The 18,251-nt window shown below is 41.6% G+C and overlaps 1 protein-coding gene across 1 annotated transcript in view; it reads left to right on the top strand.

The window, feature by feature from the left end:
* Positions 1-18,251, top strand: part of LOC111156619 (focadhesin) — a 320,134-nt gene that overhangs the window by 224,224 nt on the left and 77,659 nt on the right. The window contains exons 23-26 of the mRNA XM_022517613.1: positions 6,357-6,445; positions 9,692-9,736; positions 14,484-14,592; positions 17,835-17,951. Of these exons, the coding sequence (XP_022373321.1) occupies positions 6,357-6,445; positions 9,692-9,736; positions 14,484-14,592; positions 17,835-17,951 (360 nt within the window). The remainder of the gene's footprint in view (positions 1-6,356; positions 6,446-9,691; positions 9,737-14,483; positions 14,593-17,834; positions 17,952-18,251) is intronic.

Genomic DNA, 18,251 nt, shown 5'->3' on the forward strand with positions numbered 1-18,251 from the left:
TACACACATCCCAGACTGAGCTTCCTGTCTGCCTGTGTACCTCCCAGGCTGTCCTTGTTTACAACTCCAGCCTTATTATCTCTTATAAAGTTTTTATTTTTATTTTTAGATTTTATTTATTTATTTGACAGAGACCACAAGCAGGCAGAGAAGCAGGCAGAAGGAGAGAGAGAGGGAAGCAGGCTCCCTGCCAAGCAGAGAGCACGATGCGGGACTCGATCCCAGGACCCTGAGATCATGACCTAAGCTGAAGGCAGCAGCTAAACCCACTGAGCCACCCAAGTGCCCATCATCTCTTAATCCTTCTCAGGAATTGTGTGTTTCAGTCTTGGCTAAACCTCTTTGTTGTCCAAACTCAGCACGTCTTCCCTAACCTCTTGACTTTTACACACCTTTACTTCTGCTCTAGGCGCTGCCATTTTTTGTCTTCACCCACCTAATTCCTGCTGGTTTTTAATTTTTTTTGTTTGTTTGTTTTTTAATTTTATCTGGGAAGGCACTTACCTGTGGGGCCCACCCCCCGAAACTGAATCATATGCCCCTCTGTGGTGCTTTCTTAGAATACCTCCTTCCCCATTCCCTTTTTTTTTAATGGTATATTCATTTATCTATCTATTTATTTGTTTACTTAGTAATCTTTACACCCAACGTGGGGCTGGAATCCCCAATCCCGAGATTGGGAGTCATGCCCTCTGCTGACCGAGCTGGTCGAGCATCCCCCATGCTCCCTGTTTAGAAGTCCTTATTACCTTAGATATTTCTCTGGGGCCCTTTGGCTGTCTCTGCTCCTTAAAGCCAAGAGTTGTGTTTTCTTCCCTGTTGTCCCTCTAGAAAGTGGCATAGTGTCTAAAACATAGTAGGTACTCCCTAAATAAATGAATTATACTCCATTTGACTTCATTTAGACCAATAATACTGAAAGTTGTGGTTTGTGGATTTTAAAATTAGAAAATTTGCAATCGGTGTGGAAATATGCAAACAATTAACAATATGAGGAAATGACTAACCAACCTTTGTTCGAAGCATAAAATTCATTTTTAAGGATGATAGAAAAAAATCTGATGGTACTTAAGTAATTTATGGCCCAGAATAAGATTTTCATGGAGTCTCAGGAAGTGAGGTATTAGGGTTAAAGGTAATAGCTTTCCTAAAAGATGGGGGGCGGTGCGGTTGGGAGAAATGACTGGGCATCTTAGCATTGGTGTTCTCGTCCTGAAACGTTGCTGCAGAGTATTTTATTGAGTCTAGGGTTTTAAAGCCATGTTGCATCTTCAGAGTTTCTGGCTCATTAGAACTGAGTCGGGGACCAGGAACTCCCGTGTTTACCAAGCTATCCAAGGTCATTTTAACATAGTCTGTCAACCACACTAGCGTTTTAGATGATTCCCCAAACTGCACTGGAATTCACATTTTGATGATGTCCTTTTAGAACCCTCATTCCCTTTGGCTTAGCTTTCACACATTTTTGCTCCAGGTGGCATCTGGGCACTCGGTTTTGAGCAGGTCCATGAGTGAAGGAATGTGTATTACACAAACATACCCGTAACCAGTTATGGTTTTTAATTCAAGAAGAGGGAGATAGAGAATCAGAGTATGCTCTTTTTCTCACATCTGTTTGCCTCGATGTGATTTTCCAGGGCTTTCCTTCAGCAAACAAGTATAGACCCCCTCTCACTGGCCAGGTCTGTGCCAGGTGTGTGGGATACGCAGGAGACTGAAACACTCCTTCCTCTCTGGGCGCTTCCGGCCCAGTGGGGGAGACTGACACAGCCGCCAGCAATTTTACTGCAACATCTTTGAGGCTTTAGAATAACTCCTGCTGCAGCATGAACTGAGGATTTTATTTAGCTCTTAGCATAAGGAAGGCTAAATCAAACAGGATGGAGGTATAACTCATGCAGATGACTTGCCATTGATTTAAAAAAAAAAAACCCACCTCCACAGTTATTTTTTATAATAAGAGCTACTGTTTATTGAACAACTAGTGTGTGCCCAATTCATTTCAATGAATCTTTACAGTAACCCTTTGAAGTGAGATGTTAACCCCACGTATAACGGGATTCCAGACGAAAAAGTAGAGTTAGCTAGGAAAGTAAAACAATGGTGCAAAACCCAACAGTCACAACTATCGGGCTCTAGGGAAAGGAGCTGGAACTTCCCCTGGATTTGTCTGTCCCCAGAGCCTCAGCCTTTTCCACTGCGGCATGCGCTTTCCCTGGCGCTGTCATTAGTCGTAACAACAAATCGTGCAAATTGGTTTACTTTTTTATTTTTATTTTTATTTTTTTTATTTTTTATTTTTTTTGGTTTACTTTTTTAAAGGATGGATCTATTTACGAAAAGCCAGCTGAGTATTTTTAGTAACGCAGGTCAATTATTCTGCCTTTCTGCTGTTGTAGGTGCTAGTGTGCCTCTTTGTTTATTTATCATTTAAAACGCTTTTTACTTGGGATCTCTCAGTTTCGCTGAGAATTGGTGACAATAGAAAGGAAACTCCAATTGTAGACTCTTAAGATTTTTGCTATCATTTAAAAGTACAGGAAAGCTTCTGGGAATCACTATTATTTGAAAGCACACTGATGCATTTTAATTGTTTTGAGTTTTTTTTAAAATGAGCCCAGACACTTAAACTGAATTTATGGTGTCTTAGGAGAATTAGAGCAACTGCCAGACTCCTTGTCTATATCCAGAATTTCTGTCCTGGAGGACCCTTCTTCTAGACAAGAGTTACAGTCACTTCCATATGGTGCTAGACATAGTTTGTAGCATTGAACCAGAGGATCGTTTAGAGGAGGCATGTTTTATTCAGTTAAGCCTAGGAGACATGTTGAAAGATACACTTCACATTATTTCCTGGAGGTTGATTATGATGTGAGTAAATCTGAGATCTGAGCAGCACCAGTGGGTTTAGGTTGGGCATCTGCTTCCAGCCTTACCTGATTTGCCCACAAGAACATTGGAATTTGAATTTTAAGCACATCAATGTGGTTGACATGGGGAGGTCTTTGGCTTTCTTCCCATTAAAATTGAAAATGCAATAGATAACATTTGATTGACAGTTCAGAGGCTATTTTGATAAGGAGGCCTCTCCAGCCATCTTTGCCTTGGTGCCCGTGTGGGATGCTGAGCTGGTTAACGTCTCCAGCCTTTGCGGAAAGGGCTCTTGTGCATATGACCTCAACCTGGAGATCAGGTTGACTGCAGACATTTGCTTCCTGGGTGGGTCAGTTGGCTATCAAATAATTTGAAATCAAAACCAGGGTCAGGAATTGTGACCCCCGGTATATTTCTCTCTGACCCTTGATAGGAGTTGTTCATTCTTAACGTCTGCACCCTTAACCCCAGAAGCCGAAGTGACAGAGATGGGGGCCGCCATGACCAACACCCAGAGACTCCAGGGGCAAAGTGGGTCTGAATACAGAGCGTCACACAGACTGGGTGGAAAGGGGGAGAGAGATGTTCCAGAAGGGAGGATTGAGAGGAGCGAGAGACTTTGGAAGAAGAAATAAGAAATATACTTAGTTATGTCGATGGTTATACTGGGTTATGGCTCTAGAAGAGTTTCTAGTAGAAACGTAGGCCTTCTCAATAGGCTGCACATATACTGAGCTCTTTTGTTTTTTTGGTTTATTTCTAAGCAGATTTTGAACGTTTTCATTTCCTCCTGCGTATCCTTTTTGGAAAAACATTAGGCAAGAAAGTGTTCCTAGGAGTAAAGGGGCTAATTTAAGAAGCGTAAGTAACAGGGATAGGCACAAAATACTATTTTCTAGTTATAGTAACCCTCTCTCTGGGAGGTCAGTATCAGTATTAATAAGTATTAATATTAATGTTTTTCCTATTTGTTCACCTCTGATACTTGCTCCGGGAGACAGAGGGGAGAATGAAAGGGCCAGGATTCTATCTTTGAAAACACAGAGATGGGGATGGAGATGAGTAAAGTAAATGGAAATGATGAAGGGTGTGAATAGGATGCCCATCAGATCTCGAGTGTCTGAGGTGGTCGGCCCCAGGGCACTGAGGGCTGGAAGTTGTGCTAAACTACAAGAACCCCTTAGACGGATCGACTGTCTTTGCCTTCAGTGGGCTCACAGGCTGGTGGTAACTGAGAGTATATATATATTCATGAGAGATCATTTCCTAAGAAGATAATAAAGGGAGGTGGGATTTTTGTTGTTGTTGTTACCAGTAGACCTGGTATGGTAGCTATGTGTTAGCAGCTACCATACTGAATAGATATTTTCCCACATGATTTCGTGTGGTTCTCTAATGGCATGAGATAGCTGTTAGCTACATTTTACAAATGAGGAAATTGAAGTGTAGAGAGACGAAGTCACTTGGCTGAATTTACACAGCAAGTAAGTGGAAATGGCCTGAGATCAAGACATTCTAATTCCAGAGCCCACATCCTTCCCCCTGCAAGCTGTATTGCTTCCCTCTCTACAGTTTATATGGAGATATACTGTTCTTCTGTGGAACATACATTGGGACTTTACTTTTCACTTTATTTTATTATTATTTTTTAAGTAAGCTCCACACCCAGCATGGGGCTTGAACTTGCAACCCTGAGGTAGAGAGCGCATGCTCTACTGACTGAGCCAGCCAGGCGCCCCCCATACCTTAGAACTCTAAAATCAGTAAGAGAAAGACAACCAATAGAAAAATGGACACACGGGGGCACCTGGGTGGCACAGTGGGTTGAGTGTCAGACTCATTTCAACTCAGGTTGAGATCTCAGGGTCATGGGATGGAGCCCTGTGTCAGGCTATGTGCTCAGCACAGAGTCTGCATTTCTTTCTTCCTCTCCCTCTGCTCCTCCTCTTGGCACGTGTGCTGTCTCTCTCTCTCTCTCTCTCAAATAAATAAATCTTTAAAAAAGAAAAAACAATGGACACAGTAGAAAATCTAAAAGTCAATAAACATTTGAAAAGATTTTCACTCATCGATAAACAGTGAAATGAAAATTCAAAGCATAATAAACACTGTTTCGCACTTGCCAGAATAGTTAAAATTCATAGCCTGACAACTCCAAATGTTGGTGAGAAAGTGGAGTAGCTAGAACTTTTATTTTCACTGTTAGTGAGAACATAAGCTGCACAACCACTTGTGAAAGTGGCGTGGTGTCACTCAGTAACATAGTACACGGTGAGTTCTCGTCCAATGTAGCACTCATCAATAAACAAGTATTTTTCTTCCTTCTTTCCTTCCTCCCTCCCTCACTGCCTCTTTCTTTCATGATTTTATTTATCCATTCGAGAGAGAGAGCAAACGAGTGGGTTGTGGGGGCAGAGCAAGAGGGAGAAGCAGACTCCCCACTGAGCGGGGACCCTGATGCGGGGTTTGATCCCAGGATTCTGAGATCATGACCTGAACTGAAGTCAACAGTCGGACACTTAACTGAGACACCCAGGTGCCCCCAAACCAGTATTTTAAGTACATTTAAATAATGTAATTTCTGCTAGACTAGAGGGCAAAGGAGCTGATCAAAATAATCCTGAGGGTAAAAAAATAGAGCGGAAAAGAAATATCTGAAGCTCTTGGTCTTAAAGGGGTGATAGTAGCTGTAGTTTTATTGTGTATAGTAGTTGAAAAGTGTGGTATCACTTTAATAAATTCGTGAAATAAAAATGTCATGTGCAGATGTATGAGAATAACTTTGGTTATATATGACCCAAATCTTAAGTGTTATATGAGTATCCTCATTTTCTCCCATTCTGTTAACAGTACTGGTGCCTAGACCCCAATCTTGGTTTAGTGTCTTAAAATTATCAGCTGCTGACAGAGGCAGATCATTATGATAAAGGTTTTTTGTGTTTTGTTTGTTTGTTTGTTTTTAATTGGACCTATGGAATTCAAATCTTTTTTTTTTAATTCTTTTTTTTAAAAGATTTTATTTATTTATTTGACAGAGAGGGAGAGAGCACAAGTAGGCAGAGAGGCAGGCAGAGAGAGAGGGGGAAGCAGGCTCCCTGCTGAGCAGAGAGCCAGATGCGGGGCTCAATACCAGGACCCTGAGATCATGACCTGAGCCGAAGGCAGTTGCTCAACCCACTGAGCCACCCAGGCACCCCTCGAATCTGCTTTTAATGAGCTATCCCAAAATGAAGGGCTGTGCACTCAATTCCCCAAATCTACAGCCGCTCCAGGATAAACTTCTCTGATGAGTGTTGAAATACCTGCGTGGTGATGTACTTACCTCTCCTCCCACGTTCTTTTTTAATAATCTAACATTTTATTTGGAACACCGGAGGCCAGTGGGGAAAGGCTGCTACATCAGTTATCAGTGTTTACAAAGAACTGTTAAGGTTGTTTCCGCCGTAGAGTTTGCACGCTGATCTATGCTGTGTGTCTTGCAGGGCAGGACAGGAGAGTTGGACTTGCAGCTGAAACATGGGAAGGAAGGACCCGAGGAGGTGCAGTACAAAAAAGGCACCGCATGGCTCTGGTAAGGGGATGGCTTTCTGCTGCTCATCGTTCCTCATGGGAAACAACCGATGCGGGGCGGGGTGGCGGGGGGGGGCACTGTTTAAAAGCTTGTGTGGGGAATTTTAACTTACATACAAGCCGGAAGGTGAAGAGACTGAAGATCTGATAGGTGGATTTTCCAGCTCTAACAAGTAGAGCTTTATTTATAGATTTTAATTATTTTTAAAATGGTTTTCTAAAGCAGCATGAAAATGGGTTGCTTTTCCCTTTATTTTTATTCCCTGTAACTGATTATTTCATATGCTTTCAGAGGAAAAATTCTGTTTTCCCACTCAATTCATTGCCTTCCTAACATCTCCCATGTCATCAAGGAATACTCTTCCACTCCCACGCTCCCCCCACTTTCCCCAAGACATTTTCATTATTAGGAGCAACTTTAAGGTATCAGGGTTTTAATTTCTTTGGCAGACATACCCAAGTGAATTCCCACTATATTAGCTAGAAATGTGTAAGTGCTGGCACATTAAAAGCAATTTAAATTGTTACATGGGTTAGGAAGAATACCTTGTCAGATTAATGTGGCAGCAACCTAAATCTAAGTAAAGTGCCTAGAATCTAAATTGCTTTACCTGCAGCGGCCGGGTTTCTTGAATCTAAAAATCTATTCAAAGCTTACTGAAGTTTAGGTTTTGGTTTACTGATAATTGGCATTTGTAGAAAAGCAGAAGCTGTATGTGCATGTGTGTCCGTTTAAGCAATTCTATTCTAAGTTACATTTTCTAGATGAACTTTCAAAATGGCGACACAGTTTAAAACATTAGGACATCGAATTCAAGATTAGAGGTTAAGAATTTGGATTTCACTTCCTCTTTGTGATTCTCTTTTACATATAGTTTGAGGTTCATCTTCTAAAATGATCATTTGGTGGGGGTCGTGTATTGGTCGTGTATCTCCAAAATACATAGAGAGAGATGGAATGAAGAAAGTGACAGAAAGATGGGCGTCCAGGATAACTCTGCGATTTTGACTGTGAATAACTAAAAGTATGAACTTCCCATTCACTAAGATGGGGAAGACAGTAGAAAAGCAGGTCTCTGTGGGATAGGAATCAGATTTGGGTCTTACTAGTTAGACCTCCAATTTGGAGATATCAGGTAGGTCATTGCCCATGTGAGTCTAGAGTTTGGGGATGAGATCAGGGCTAAAAATATAAATTTGGCTATTATCAACATATCAGCTGCATTTAAAACCATGATGCTGGATGAGATTGTCTAAGGCATAAGTAAAGATAGAGAAAAGGTCAGAGGACAGAGCTCCAGCGCAGTTCAACATTTAGATATGGGGCAGATGAAGGTAAAGTAGTGGGTCAGTGATGTGGGAAGAAAACCAAGAGAGTATGGAATCTGAAACCAAGGAAAGAAAGGGTTTCGAGAAAGGAGAAACCGGTTGTGTCCAGGGTTGCTGTGAGGCAGCAAAAGGTAGAGACTGAGAACTGGAAAAGACTTGGTCTCTTGAAAGTCTTTGGCGGCCATTAGAGGAGCTGTTTTAGTGGAGCTGTGGGGACAAAAGCCAGATTATAGAAGGGTCTAGAAAGAGTGGAAGGAGATGAACTATCTTAAATAAATTCTAATGTATGAGAAGCAGCCAACTGGGGCAGTCACTGGAGAGTGTTTTCTTCCTTGAAGATGGTAGGTATTATAGTATGTTCACCTGCTAAGGAGAGTTATACAAGTAGAGAACAGTTGGTGCAGCAGACAGAGCAGACAGTAAGAGGTGGGCACCAGCCCATAAGTAGAAGGTTTGGCCTAGCATAGAACTATAGGCAGGTCATCATTTGTAAAAATTCCCCATTGACCAGTAAAAAAAAAAAACCACACTGAATGCAGCATACTCCATTCAGGAAGACTGAGATAGGACAATATATTTTAATTTTATTTTATAAAAATATTTATTTATTTGAGAGAGAAATAGAGAGTACGTAGAGGGAAAAGGAGAAGCAGACTCCCTCCTGAGCAATGACCCAGACATGGGGCTTGATCCCAGGAACCTGAGATCATGACCTGAGCTGAAGCCAGCCACTTAACTGACTGAATTACCCAGGTGCTCCCTAGGACAATATATTTTAGAGAAATTTATTGTCAAATAGTTTTATAGAATGCAGGTTTATAGTCTGTAGGAACAGTGTTTGCAGCTGTTTGAAAAACTTGGCTGTGAAGATCAAGTCATTCTCAGATACTGCAGATAGCTAAGATTTTTAAAATATTTCCAGTGAAAATAATGCAGCTATAACATTTGCAAAATTTTATATTTATAAAAAGTTTGAACTTAAGAAACTTAAGGTGTATGGTGAAAATACTTACGATTGCTTCTTCAAAATGTAAATACGGCAGTCCATGGTTGTTCTTGATCTCAAGGCTTTTATGGTGAAAAGAGATTTTATCTTGTGAACATTTGAATTGAGTACACTACCTTCCAATCCACATGTGTAATTATTTTTTTTCGGCTCCAGAGTGATTTTAGAACCATTTTAATTTTATTTTCTGTAGTGATGATTCCATTAGCTATAATTTGGACATAGTAAATTGCTATTTTAGTGAGCTCTTCTGCCAAAAACGAGAGAATGTCTTAGTTTAGACTTAGTTTAGACTGCTATACCATAGACTAGATGGATGGCTTAAATAACAGAAATTTCTCATGGTTCTGGAGGCTGGAAAATGCAGATTGAGGTACTGGGAGATTTGTGCTGGGGAGGGCCTGCTTTCTGGTTTGCGAGTGGCTGCCTTCTCCCTGTATCTTCACAGGAGAGAGAGCAACCATTGTGTTTCTTCTTAACAAGGGCGTTCATCCCCTCACGAGCTCCCCACCCTCATGACCTCCTCAAGGTCTCACCTCCAAACGCTCTACATGGGGTGTGGAGATTTTAACATACGAATTTGGGGGGAACACAAACTTTCAGCCCATAGCAGAATAAAACATAAGGGACACCTGTTTAGCCACCGCTCAGTTTAAGAGGTGACACCATCGTGACGCTGCCTGCATGTCGCTCCTTGGTTACAGTCACCTTCTTTCCTGCCTCCAGTAAGTGACCTAAGAAACAGGCAGGGGCAAAGTCCTTGAAGGAAAGCCTCCATTGCAGTTTTTTCACCTTACACTAAAGTTCCACATATGTTGTTTTAGGATTTGGAGTTATTGCCAGAGGTAAGCAAAAAGATTGGGTTCTTACTCCAACATAAACTCCTGCATCTATTTTCAATCTTTATTGCAGGGTCCGAGACATGTTGACGGAGGAGATCACCAAGGCGGCGGCCAAGTAAGATTCGTTTATTCTCTTACCAAACATTTTGTTTAAACATTTTTTTCCCCCCTGGCAGGTGCATACCATTTCTCCCTTTAGGGTATGTCCTAACTTTAAGGATTTTAAAGGATTTTTTTCTTTTCTTTTTTTTATAAATCAGTTGTTATCCTTTCTTGTGTTAATTCTTAAGTTCATGTCTTTTTTGTGAGAATACGGAGGAATCAATACAAACATGACTTTGACATCAAGAGTCCCTGAGGTCATGCCCTTGTTGTACACCTAACAGAGTGCCTCGTGCTTTGACTTAGATTTAAAGGATTCTCACTTGGTTTGGGGCAGGGGTGGGGGCTGCTGAGGGAAGGAGAAATTCTTGCTAATGTGAATTATGTGGGTTCTGCAAATAGGTTATTAAATCTCAACTGTGAGCCAGGAAATAAATCAGAGTACTACTTCCTTTCATTCCCTTTGTGTTACTGGGTCCAGGGTATCTAAAAATTGAATTTTTAAATACCTAAAACGAGCATGAAGACCCATGAAAATGGCAGTTTCAATCATAACCTTATGGTTGTTTTAACAAAAATAACAAGTATTACCACCTAGAGGCTTTTTATTTATCTTAAGCCAACTCTCAACAGAAAATTACACCCTAATGAACTTGCTGGAACAATCTCTTCAGGTTCCTTTGCTAACAAGCTGAGTAATTGTTTCTGGCAGTAAGTTACATGTCAGTTACCGCCGCTTCTCCCTTCCACTGTCACCTTTAGCTGCTGCACTTTCTGTAGGACTTCTTTTATTCTTATCCACCAAATGACGTGGATTGACCTTTGACCTGGAGGATTTCATGTGTCCGCATTATCTAGATATATTTAATTGTAGTGTAGTTTGTCCCTATCTGTCCCAGAGCCTTCCGTGGCTAAATAGGTTTTCCTCTAGGGTAAAAACAAAAACAAAGAACATGATCTACCTGAGAGTTCGCTTTCTACGAGTAATTTCTTAGGCAGGCACGTAATGGTGAAGTCTGATCGCAGTACATGATCACTATTCGGCCTCATGTCTTCTGAATAAAGGGAGATAGAAGTGGTAATCCTCCCTTGCACTCAGTTCTGTGGGAGGCACTGGGAAATATCTGTTGACATATCTGTTGACAAAGTGAAAACTAAAGTACAGAGAGGCTTCGCTAGGGACTCATTTGTGTCTGCTTATCCAGTTTAGTGAATTGCAGACACAGTGGGGGAGCCCTCAGCTGCATATGGAAGGGAGGGGGTGCTGGGTCGGGGGCTGTCTTTGACCTTTACCTTTAGTAGTTTGTTCCATTATGTAGCCTACTTACATCCTGTTAAAAAGAGTGCTCTGACATTTGCAGCAAAAACCGTAAATGCTGAAGAATCTAGCAGCTTTCTATTAGACTATAATTTTGCCTCTCTAGTAGCTTTTGCATTTTCCATTCTAAAATTTTATTTCAACAAGATTTTAATCTTCAGATTTGCAAAGCATCGTTTCGTGACTAATACCTAGGAAGAGTGTGTTCACATTCTCAGTGGTAGGGAATAAAAATAATTCATGTTCTCATGGTGCTAAACCTTTTCATCAAAAATTTCAAAGTATTTTATAGACCTTATCTTATTAAAGCAATGCTGACAATAGTAGGTATGACAGCAAGCGAGGTTCGGAGGCTGAGAGATTAATGATAGTGCAGGAGGAAAAAAATTACTCTGCTGCCCTCTCTTTACTTTTTCCCACTGGCTTCCTCCAACCAGGGGAGGACCAAACCGCCACCTGCTGCCTGCTTAGCCTTCCCTTTCTTGGATCATGGCTGCCACAGGCTGGTTTGGACCATTGTAAGACTCACTTTGTTCTGAGCTGTAAGTTAAATGCAGTCACAGAATTAGACTGATTTGCTCATTTAAGAGCAGTTTTAAAGCGTCAAGGATAGGGCTAAGGAAGAATCAGAACACAGATAAACCCCAATGATTGATGTAAGTTTATTTTCATCATTATTAATGAAATAGATCTGAACCCAAAGATGAAAATCCCCAAAGGACGGGATCACTTTACTAATATATAATGTAATACTTCGTCCCTAAGAAAGCATCCTTGTAGCTCATCCTTCCCTGTGCTTTTTAATTAGGTTAATGGCATCAGTTTGTTCCAAAGGACAGTTTAATTAAAATGCTAGTGGTGTTGCCTAGATAAATACTGTACTGATGCTGACATGTTATTATGCAAATTAGTTACCACTGCCCGACCAGTAGGGGATAGTTATTTGATCCACAAGCTGATGAGTTTTTGCTGAACCCAGTTGTAGATTTTCACCTGGCCGGCTCCTCCGTGAATTGGTTTCACTAAATATGTATCTAGTGTCTCCCCTCATAAGTCACGGTGCTGGGCATGCAGGGAAGGCCAAGTTGACCAAGAGCTGGTCACAGCACCTTTGTGAAGTGTGTAACTTGGCCTGAGCGTTCACTTCATGGACTGTGATATACTTTTTTTCTATTCAAAGATTAATGTCCAAATATGCATTTAGTCTTCAAGCAAAGGTCTAATCCCTAGTGGCTTTAAATACATTTTTTTTCCATTTTACAAGAACAATGCATGTTGGGGATGTCGAGACCAGTGGAACTTCTGAAACAAAATCATTTCAGGGCTTTGTTTTGAAACGGAAGCTAAATGTTCTTCTGGAATTTCAGGGTTACAGAAGGACTTTTCATGTCATCTTGTCTCATATCCTTGGATTATTTATTTATTTATTTATTTGGCACAGAGAAAGAGAGAGAGAGAGAGATGGAGGGAAAGAGTAAGCATAAGCAGGGGGAGTGGCAGGCAGAGGGAGAAGCAGTCTCCACACTGAGCAGGAATCCAGATGTGGGACCCCATCCCAGGACCCTGGGATCATGACTTCAGCTACCCAGGCACCCCTAATATCCTTGTTTTAAATGATTTGACACCCAGTTTCTGGTGACCATCTGAGTTTTTCTATAGGGTAATAAAAACCAGGGATCGAATTGTGAGATCACTCAGAGTTTGAAACTTTTTTTTTCTTTCTTTTTTTTTTTTTCACTATAACTTTAGGGATCGATGGCTGTTTTGTAGCAGGACAGGCTTCAGGATATTCTCAGCTAAAGGAAAGAGATCATATTAGAAATAAAAGATTTAATTTTGGTTTTGTTAAGTGATGTTATGGCTTGGGCGCCTTGGAGTGCACAGACCTTGTCCTGTTTCCTGGTGTGTTTTTTTTTAATTTTTATTATTATCCATATCCCAGTGATCCTCACTGCAGAAGTCTAGCAAAACCTAGGTTGAAGGCATCTGCTTAACCTTCAGGTCTTCCTCCTAGTTTCTCTCCTCACCTCACCCCTCAATATAAACATCATTGTGTTATCAAATTATGACAGGCCTTGTGGAGGAATGAATTAAGCAAGAGTGAACAGAATGAGCAAGTGTGCAAAGGAAGCCTTCACTGAGTGTAACCACCCCAAGGCGGAGAGGGAGAAGGCGGGAGGGATTTCATGGATAGGTAAATGGAGGAACTTGATGATGGCAAGTGCTGAATCCTGTTCTTACCCAATGGAAACAAAAATGCAAGAACGTGTGTGTGCATATTCACCTTTGAATACCCTTAACACACAGGTTCTGTCATGATTGTGGCCTGGTACTGGAGGTCCTCAGCTTGCATGGGGAGCAGAGCTGGAAGTCTCCTCACCCCACAGATCTGTCCTGTTCTTGCACTGGGGTGAACGGGAGTCATTCTAGCATGTACCCACAGGTTCATGTTCAGGTCTCAAATCAAGGTTTTGGGAAACAAAACAAAACTCTCTGTAGTTATGGGAACCCCCAACCAGGACAGAGTGGAATGTCCGTGGGCTTGGGTGCTCGGACAGAGGTGGCCAGCCAAGAGCCTCTCATCAGTGTCCCACTGAAGATTTTTCTCCTATAGAATCACGTTGGAATAATGGAAAAATATTAAGTGTTCATTTTCAGGTGGTAAGTATATTTGAAAAGGTTCAGTTTTCTTGATACTAAATCCAGAAGTCACATTAAAGATTTTGTTGCTGTTCATAGAAAAACTACTATTTGGATAATAGGAGAGGGCAACTCTCCATCCAGATAGTTTAAAAACAGGAATTTTATTTATTTTTTTTATTTTTTAATTTTTTTTTGCATCTTATCTAGGGTCTCTAGGTTATATCACAAACTGCCTTTAAGATTGCTAGCTTTGGCATCTCGAAGGAAAGAAGGGGAGGATAATGATAATAATTATAGTAACCAGCATGGCAGGTTGCTAGCAAAGGGTGCTGTCCACACACCAGCGCCTGAGAAAAGCCAGAGGCCAGTTGCATTCTACTGTACTCATTCCCACAACTGTCTCCGCTCGTCTTTTCCACGCAAATCAATAAATTTATATTGGCCAAAGATGAAACAGAAAGACACAACTTATGAAATGCCGCATCCAACGATGGAATAAAAACTTTAGAAAGAATGAACTTAGATATGTGAGCTTGGATTTGTAGCCCCCCACCCCCACCCCAACCCTCCCGCCAAAAAAAGCTGAATGAATGACCATACCCGTAGAGGAGAATAAGAAATCCACGCCAGTGTCAGAAGAAGGCAAAAACATCAGGGCACAAGTGGATGTGTGGGGCTACAGCTCTGTGAGGGAATGGAAGTGCGTTTTGACCTCATCTGCCTTCTGTGTAATAACACCTTCTCTTTTCCCTGTTAATGCCCCCAAATCCTCTCTTGGAATTTTTTTCTTTTTGAACAGGGAGAGCCCAGTGGTCAAGGGCAACGCGCTGTTAGCCTTAAGCAGCCTTGCTGTGGTCGTATCCAAACACGAAGCCAGCCTTTCCTCAGACTCGGAGGGGGTCCCGGAGGTGAGTTAAGGGTGATTTGAACCAGTTGGGCACCGTTTGAAAACTGAGAAGTCTCTTTAAGCCTGGCCCTGAATTTATGAGGTTAGAGCCCATGCCTGCGGCAGCACGGTTAGACTGCTCCATGGGTCTTTACACGGCGGGCAAGCTCAAGGGGCTCCTCAGACACTCTTCCTTGCTGCTTTTCTGTTTTGCTTTCTCCATCACAGTTAAGTGGTCATTTCCATTTGAAGGTACCAATTTTATGCAACAGGGGTTGTCTTTTTGTGATTACATCGGTGGTAACCAATCTTAGGAGGTTAACTAGGCTTACTGAAAGTGAACAATGCTGTCAAAAAATGATAAATAAGCAGTGTTTACTGACTGAAAAAAATTGTACTTTGCATTTTAATTGTAGATGTCAATGACAAAGTGCCTATTCATTTTTGCAAGGCATTTATTTCTTAATTAAACATGTGGTGAGCTGGCCAATGTTCATTTCCAATGTACTTTTTCAGATAATTCATATCTGTCAAAATAAAAAGACATGGATTTATTCTTCTTTTAAGCCCCATTATCTAGTAGCTATCATTATCTGGAGACAATATAGCCAAGTGGTTAAAAAACATAGGCTTTGGAGTGGGAGAGTCCTGTATTTAAATCCCAGTACTTGCACTTGCTAGCTCTGTGGTCTGTTTTTGGTAATTTTCCCTTGCAAAGCCCGTTCCCCCATCCGTAAAGTGGGGATAGAGGTACTCAACGGACATGATTGCTCTGAGGATCAAATGAGTGAATATTTGTAGAGCTCAACGGCTGGTGGATACTAAGTGCTCAGTCGTAGTAACCGTCATATGACTTCTTGCTGCAAGAGCCGGGCTTTTTTCAACGCCATTCAGCCTGTCTCTGTTCTCTCAGTATGTCTTCTGGGCCATCTGTACTCTTTTTTCATGGCGGAGTTTTTTGTTTGCAAGCAAAGGAACCAACTCTCATCTAAATTAAAAAAGTGGAAAAATAGGGCATCGGGAAGTCCATGGAATGGAAGGCAAAGCTTAAAACTGGGTTTGGGGAAGAGCCTTAGGTGCAGGAAGTGATAGGAGAACCATCACAGCGGATGGACCACTGCCCCTGGGATGGATCTGCTCTGGTCATGTACTGTGCTTGTGTCACTCAAGATTTAGGGTCCCATGGGTCTCGTGCCCACCCCTTGGGCAGGTCGGATGGGTAGCTTCATTGAGCATTTAACCAAGCTTCAAGTCCTGGAGGAGGGAATTCTCCAAAGGGTGCCATTACCAGTAAACCAGAGAACAGAAGCTGTGTGGCAAAAGCTACAAATGTATATAACCTGTGCGGAAGGGAAAGAGACCAGGCAATTATTGCATGAAGGATAAAAGTGTAGTTACCGTAAGAAAATTTAACTTTAAATGCAGAATCTTACTTTAATGCTGAGAAAGATGTTTTCTATCCTTGAAAGACGCATAGAGTACTTTAGCAGAGACAACATGCTAAGTAGAATCTACGACCTAAAAAGTTAAAAGTGCCTTTCTAGGATCCCTGATTTGGGGCAGTCGAGCAGATAATTTGCCCCACTGATAACCAGGGGTCTAGCTCTGAGTTTGAGTTCCAGGCAATTCTTATTCTTTATTTCCCCACTCTTTGGTTCTGTGCTAAAACACATAGTACACAAAACATGGAGAAGCCACACCGCCTGGAGCTCTGCTTTTGTTCTTCATCGCCTTGTCTCTGGTTGTCAGTACAAATTCACTCCTTATTTGATGAACATTGAGGCTTTCAAACTTTGTTCCAATCTGCCTGTGACTGAGAGCCAAACAGCCTGGGAAGAAGGCCTTCCTTGAGTCAAACTATTAATTCCAAGGATGCTTAACAGGGCATTGACCTTTGTTGTTTGCACCACCTGGGGGTGACCATGTGAGTTAATGGATGCTTTTGACATCCACGGTCATGAGTGATTTTTATTTTTTTTTTAATTTTTTTTTATTTTATTTTTTATAAACATATAATATATTTTTATCCCCAGGGGTACAGGTCTGTGAATCGCCAGGTTTACACACTTCACAGCACTCACCATAGCACACACCCTCCCTAATGTCCATAATCCCACCCCCCCAACTCCCCTCCCCCCATTAACCCTCAGTTTGTTTTGTGAGATTAAGAGTCACTTATGGTTTGTCTCCCTCCCAATCCCATCTTGTTTCATTTAATGAGTGATTTTTAAAACCAAGGTCTCTTTTTAATGAGTTGGGTTTTGTTGTTGTTTTGGTTTTTTGCATTCTCTTTCCTTTTCTTTTCCCAACTGAAGATCATTTGTGCTTTCATACCTAATTAGCTAGGCAAATGTTGTGATGATTCAGAATGATAAATCTGTGGTGGTAGTAAGCAGAAATGCTAAAGATGGTGATGAGAATTTTGTAGGCTGCTTTTTATGGCCTCCTTTGTGAAATGGCAAGTCAGAGAAATGAGGCATTTTGAGTTTCTTTCTCTGCACGTCTCTCCTTTAACCCCCACATCACCCTCACTAAACACAGGTGGGCTGTGGAGAGCTCTTGGACACAGTCTGTTTTCTAATCCCCATCCTCTCGCCTCTGCTTGTCTTGTATAAAAGGTAAATCTTATTCCTGTTGGGGCACAAACTGAGGATGTGTATTTGTTAAATATCTATCTGCCTCCTAATATCCTGGCAGCTGAAGGTTACTTTTTTTTTTTTTTTAAGATTTTATTTATTTGATAGAGAGAGAGCACAAGTAGGCAGAGCAGCATGCAGAGGGAGAGGAAGAGGCAGGCTCTCCACTGAGCAGGGAGCCCAATGCGGGACGCGATCCCAGGACCCTGGGATCATGACCCAAGCCGAAGGCAGATGCTTAACTGACTGAGCCACCCAGGTGCCCTGAAGGTTACTTTTTGATAATAGCACTGTACTCTTTAATATAGAAGGGGGTTGTGCCCTAGATCTAGAAATAATATTTAGGTTTTCTTTTCTTTTTTTTTCTTATTATCATTTTATGTTTTTCTTTTTTGTTTTTTTTTTTAAACTTATTTATTTGAGAAAGAGAGAGAAAGTGAGCAAGGGAAGGGGCAAAGGGGGGGAGGGGAGAAAATCCTCAAGCAGACTCTGCTGAGTGCTGAGCCTGATGATCTGGGGTAGATCCCAGGATCCTGAGATCATGACCTGAGCCAAAATCCAGAGTCTGGACACTTAACCGACTGAGCCACCCGGTCGCCCCTCACTTCATATTTTCCTTCCTCTGCAGGTTCAGCCCAATTTCCTTTCAATGAAGGAGTGGGTTTCCATGGTGTCTGATACGCTCCTGGTCATTGTGGATAGCCATTACCAACCCAGAGGCCAAGTTTTCTCCTCATTTTATTACGTAAGTCTGAGAAAGAAAATTTTAAAAATGATCAGAAAAGTGAAGGGTCTAGGCTACTCATATTAGTTGTCCATACAAAAGCCATACCATGGTGTGATCATTCTCAGTCTTAGCTTTACATTGGAATCACCTGAGGAATGTGTATGTATTTGAAATCTCTGTATAGATAGAAAAAAGAAGTACTGCCCTGCAGGCCTCTCCTCAGATTTAATTGCTTAGGGATGGACCCTGGGTACCATCAGTGTTTTGAAAGGTCTCTAGATGATTCCCATGTGTAATCAGAGGCAAGAGCTATAGTTG

The sequence above is a fragment of the Enhydra lutris genome, unplaced genomic scaffold (assembly GCF_002288905.1).
Source record: "Enhydra lutris kenyoni isolate GAN:26980312 unplaced genomic scaffold, ASM228890v2 scaffoldscaffold47, whole genome shotgun sequence".
Classification (NCBI taxonomy): domain Eukaryota; kingdom Metazoa; phylum Chordata; class Mammalia; order Carnivora; family Mustelidae; genus Enhydra; species Enhydra lutris.